General features: G+C 43.6%; 1 protein-coding gene across 1 annotated transcript; it reads left to right on the forward strand.

The window, feature by feature from the left end:
* The first annotated feature begins 215 nt into the window (after positions 1-215).
* LOC140179242 (uncharacterized) lies at positions 216-2,685 on the forward strand. The gene is made up of 3 exons (XM_072217915.1): positions 216-1,056; positions 1,138-1,678; positions 2,037-2,685. The coding sequence occupies exons 1-3, from the start codon at positions 216-218 to the stop codon at positions 2,683-2,685; spliced, it is 2,031 nt and encodes a 676-aa protein (XP_072074016.1).
* The last annotated feature ends 1,853 nt before the right edge of the window (positions 2,686-4,538 follow it).

Genomic DNA, 4,538 nt, shown 5'->3' on the forward strand with positions numbered 1-4,538 from the left:
GCGAGTGCTGCTGCGACTCTACAAGCTGTGCAGAGGTTAGGCCAACTGGTGGGGAATGGCAATGGGAGTGGAGAAGGAAATGCCAATGACAATGCTGAGGGAAATGGCGATAACACGGGAGGAGTTTCGATGACCTTGGCGACATTCCTCAAGAATCATCCGCCACTTTATGAGTGTCCATAAATCCTGTTGAAGCGGACCACTGGTTCCAGGCTATGGAGCGTGCTTTACAGGCACATCATGTTCCACTCAATCAATATGTAGAGTTTGCTGCTTATCAACTAGCGGGAGAAGCCCAACCCTGGTGGCAAGCTGAGTGTCATTTGCTACAGCTTCGGAACGCCGACATTCCATGGGAGGTGTTCCAAATGGATTTCCACAAGAAGTATTTCCCTAAGTCTGCAAGGGAAGCGAAGGAGATAGAGCTAATGCAGCTGAAGCAAGGTTCCATGTCTGTGGCTGAGTACACCAATAAGTTCAAAGAGCTTTGTAGGTTTTCTCGGGTGTGTCAGGGTGACCCAGAAACTTTCGAGAGTTGGAGGTGCAATAAGTACCAAAGGGGTTTGAAGGACAATATTATGACTGATGTGGCTCCTATGGAGATCCGTGTCTTCTCCAACTTGGTGAATAAGGCTAGAGTAGTGGAGGAGTATGCCAAGACCGTGGCGGCATCTAAGGACACTCATGGAGGGAGCTCTAGTCGTGGGCATGGCAAGTACCTTCATCCGAGAAGACAAAGCTTCAAGAGAGGAGTATATGCGCCTCAAAGTCAAGGAGGCTTCAGAAAGAACACACATGACCAGATTCAGCGTGGCAAAGGGAGAGGAAATCAGAGTAAGGGTTCTTCGGATTTAACTTGTGATCGTTGTAGGTGTTTTCATCCATATGACTCTTGCAAGATTGGTATATGTGGGTGCTTCAACTGTGGCTTGCTTGGTCATTTTGCGAAGGATTTCCCTCGTGGGCAGAATCAAAATGCGGGCCAGAGTCAGCATCAAGGTCGAGTCTTTGCTGTGAATGCCAAGGATGCTTCTAAGGCGATTCCGTTGATGAGAAGTATATGTTTAATTGGTGATAAGTCCTTAGTTGCATTATATGATACTGGAGCTTCGCATTCGTTTATTTCATTTGCTAAAGTTGAGGAATTAGGCTTGAAAGTGTTAGAGTTACCTTCTGATCTGCATGTACATACTCCGCATCAAACAGTTATGACTAGGTCAGGTTGTAGACAAGTAGGGTTCAAGCTTGAGGGTAGAGAGTTTGTGCATGATTTGATCTGTTTACCAATGGTGGGGCTTGAAATGATTTTGGGGTTTGATCAGTTTTCGAAGAATCAGGTTTTGTTGGACTATTTTGAACGGACCATTCGGTTTATGCCAGAAGGAGAGAATGGAGCAGTGGTATCTACGTGGTATTACTTGAACTCTGTAATAGTGCATTGTAGTGGGGAGGAGTGTCAGGGTTATATTATGTTTGTTGCTAATGCATTAGGTGATGCCCAGAACTTAGATCATATACCGGTGGTTAGAGATTTTCTAGAAGTGTTCCCGGAAGATATCCCTGAGTTCCCACCTCAAAGGGAATTTGAATTTTCCATCGAATTGGTGCCGAGAGCCGGACCAATGTCGATTGCGCCATATAGAATGGCTCCGATAGAGCTGGCAGAATTAAAGACTCAGTTGGAAGAGCTTCTGAACAAGAGGTTCATTCGACCGAGTGTATCACCGTGGGGAGCGCCAGTTTTATTGGTGAAGAAGAAAGATGGGGGAATGAGATTGTGTGGATTACCGACAGTTGAACAAGGTGACTGTGAAGAACAAGTACCCGCTGCAAAGGATAGATGATTTGATGGATCAATTGCAAGGAGCTGGAGTGTTTTCCAAGATTGATTTGAGATCCGGTTACCATCAGATAAGGGTGAAGGAGGATGATATCTCTAAGACTGTGTTTAGGACATGCTATAGACACTACGAGATTGCAGTAATGTCCTTTGGGTTAACGAATGCACCTGCTGTTTTCATGGATTACATGAACAGAGTCTTTCGTCCCTTTTTAGACAAATTCGTGGTGGTTTTCATAGATGACATCTTGGTTTACTCTAAGACGGCAAGAGAGCATGAGGAACACTTGAGGATTGTGTTGCAAATTCTGAAGGAGCGGAAGTTGTACACTAAATTGTCAAAGTGCGAGTTCTGGAAGGAGGAAGTAAAGTTCTTAGGCCACGTGGTGAGTAAAGGAGGAATAGCTGTAGTTCCTTCAAAGGTGGAAGCGGTGATGGAATGGGAAAGACCGACGACTGTAACGAAAGTCAGGAGCTTTTTGGGTTTAGCCGGATGTTACCGGAGATTTATTGAAGGATTTTCCCGGATTGCACTACCAATGACGAAATTAACAAGGAAAGAGGTGCCATTTGTGTGGACATCAGAGTGCGAAGAGAGTTTTCAGACTTTAAAGCAGAGATTAACTTCAGCACCTGTTCTAATCTTACCGGAACCGCATGAATCGTTTGAAGTATATTGTGATGCGTCACTGAAAGGTTTGGGTTGCGTATTGATGCAACATCGGAATGTGGTGGCTTATGCATCGCGTCAGCTAAGACCGCATGAGGTGAATTACCCCACTCATGACTTGGAATTAGTGGCGATTGTCTTTGCATTGAAGATTTGGAGACACCACTTGGAGTAAGGTTTAGTGTCTTTTCTGATCATAAGAGCCTCAAGTATATCTTTGATCAGAAGGAGCTAAATATGCGCTAGAGAAAGTGGATGAAATTGCTTAAAGATTATGATTTTGAGTTGAGTTATCACCCTGGAAAGGCGAACATAGTAGCAAACGCTTTGAGTCGGAAATCTCTAACAGTAGCTTGGATAAGGATTAAGGAAGAGGAGCTAGTAGATAAGTTTGTGGATCTTAAGCTGGATATTAGAAAAGTTGCCGGGAGAGCTTGTTTGAACCAGCTATAAATCTCAAGCACGTTTAAATCAGAAATACAAAGGGCTCAGCAAGATGAGCAGAAGCTTCAACAATTGTTTCATCCAGTTGGTTATAAGAGGCGCGAAGAATTCACTAAGGATGATGAAGGGTTATGGAGATACAAGGGAAGAATTTGCATACCGGATGTGGGGAGTTTGCATATAACAATAGTTTTCATGCGAGCATTGGGATGGCTCCGTATGAGGCTTTGTATGGACGGAAGTTCCAGTCTCCACTTTGTTGGTATGAGTCTAGTGAAGCAAGTGTATTGGGTCCAGTTGTGGTAGCAGAGACTACTGAGAAGATTAAGAGAATACGAGAAAGGATTTTAACTGCTCAAAGTCGACAAAAGAGTTATGCGGATCAGAGAAGGAAACCATTAGAGTTTGAAGTAGGAGAACAAGTATTCCTTAGGGTTACACTGACAACTGGGATCGGAAGAGAAATCAAGACCAAGAAGTTGAACCCAAGATACATAGGACCGTTTGAGATTTTGAAGAGATTCAGACAGGTGGCATATCAAGTCGCTTTGCCACCTCATCTGTCTAACTTGCATGACGTATTCCACGTGTCACAACTCCATAAGTACACGTTGGATGCGGCTCATGTGTTGGAGCCTGAATCGGTCGAGTTGGAAGAGAACTTAACTTTCCAAGTAACGCCAGTAAGGATCGATGACACTAGTGTGAAAAAGCTGTAAGGAAAGGATGTTCCATTGGTTAAAGTTGCTTGGGAGCGAGCAGGAGTAGAAGAGCACACTTGGGAATTGGAGTTTGAGATGCGAAAGGATTATCCCGTACTTTTCTCAGGTAATTCAAATTTTGAGGGCAAAATTTCTTATTTGGTGGGGAGAATATAAGAACCGCAACTAATCAACCAGTTAATTAAGTGATTGATTGCCCAAATTAGATTCTGAAAAGTTAGAGTGAGAATTTGACGATTTAAAGGTGATTTTCGGACTCAGTAGGTCTTCTGAGTCAGAAAATGTGCTTCTTGCGAAAAACCATGAAAAAACACGAACCAGTAGTTGAACCGGTTGAACTGGTTCAAGTCTGCCCGGTACCGCCTGAGAAAAAGTGAAAACCGGCGAAAACCTTAGAAAAATGTTAGAAATGAAAAACCGGGCGTTAATTTTAAAGGTTTGGCCTGAAGTTGGGCCAAACGGGCTAAAAACGCTAACGGGTTGGACCGGGCCCAAGTTGGGTCCAAGCCCAACATATAAAAGGCTCATTAAATGAACCAAACCAGCCACAACACTAAACAAACACACTCATACATGCTGAAAAGAGAAGAAGAGAGAAGCCCTTTTGGTTACTATTTATCATCTTCCTCCAAAGCTCATATCTTGAGCTAGAGAGCTCCAATTTGCATGCCGTTAGCGGCTACGCTTTCCTTGTGAAGAGCTCTACAAAACCCATCCAAGAAACCCTCAAGGTAATCACAAAATCTTCCATGTTTCTCTCTTGAAAATTTCAGGTACTTAGGGTTTGTGCCTAAGTGAGTTTTTGTGATTTTGGATGTTTAAGTTTTCTTTAAGCCTTGCTTAGCATTAGGTTGTGACATCC

Source organism: Arachis hypogaea, chromosome 15 (genome assembly GCF_003086295.3).
Source record: "Arachis hypogaea cultivar Tifrunner chromosome 15, arahy.Tifrunner.gnm2.J5K5, whole genome shotgun sequence".
NCBI classification, from domain to species: domain Eukaryota; kingdom Viridiplantae; phylum Streptophyta; class Magnoliopsida; order Fabales; family Fabaceae; genus Arachis; species Arachis hypogaea.

Excerpts from the sequence above, each read along its gene's own strand:
- LOC140179242 (XM_072217915.1), top strand. The coding sequence starts at position 216 with ATGGAGCGTGCTTTACAGGCACATCATGTTCCACTCAATCAATATGTA. Across the intron at positions 1,057-1,137 it reads GGCGATTCCGTTGATGAGAA|TTGAGGAATTAGGCTTGAAA; the intron begins GTATATGTTTAA and ends CATTTGCTAAAG. Across the intron at positions 1,679-2,036 it reads CTGGCAGAATTAAAGACTCA|AGTCTTTCGTCCCTTTTTAG; the intron begins GTTGGAAGAGCT and ends TTACATGAACAG.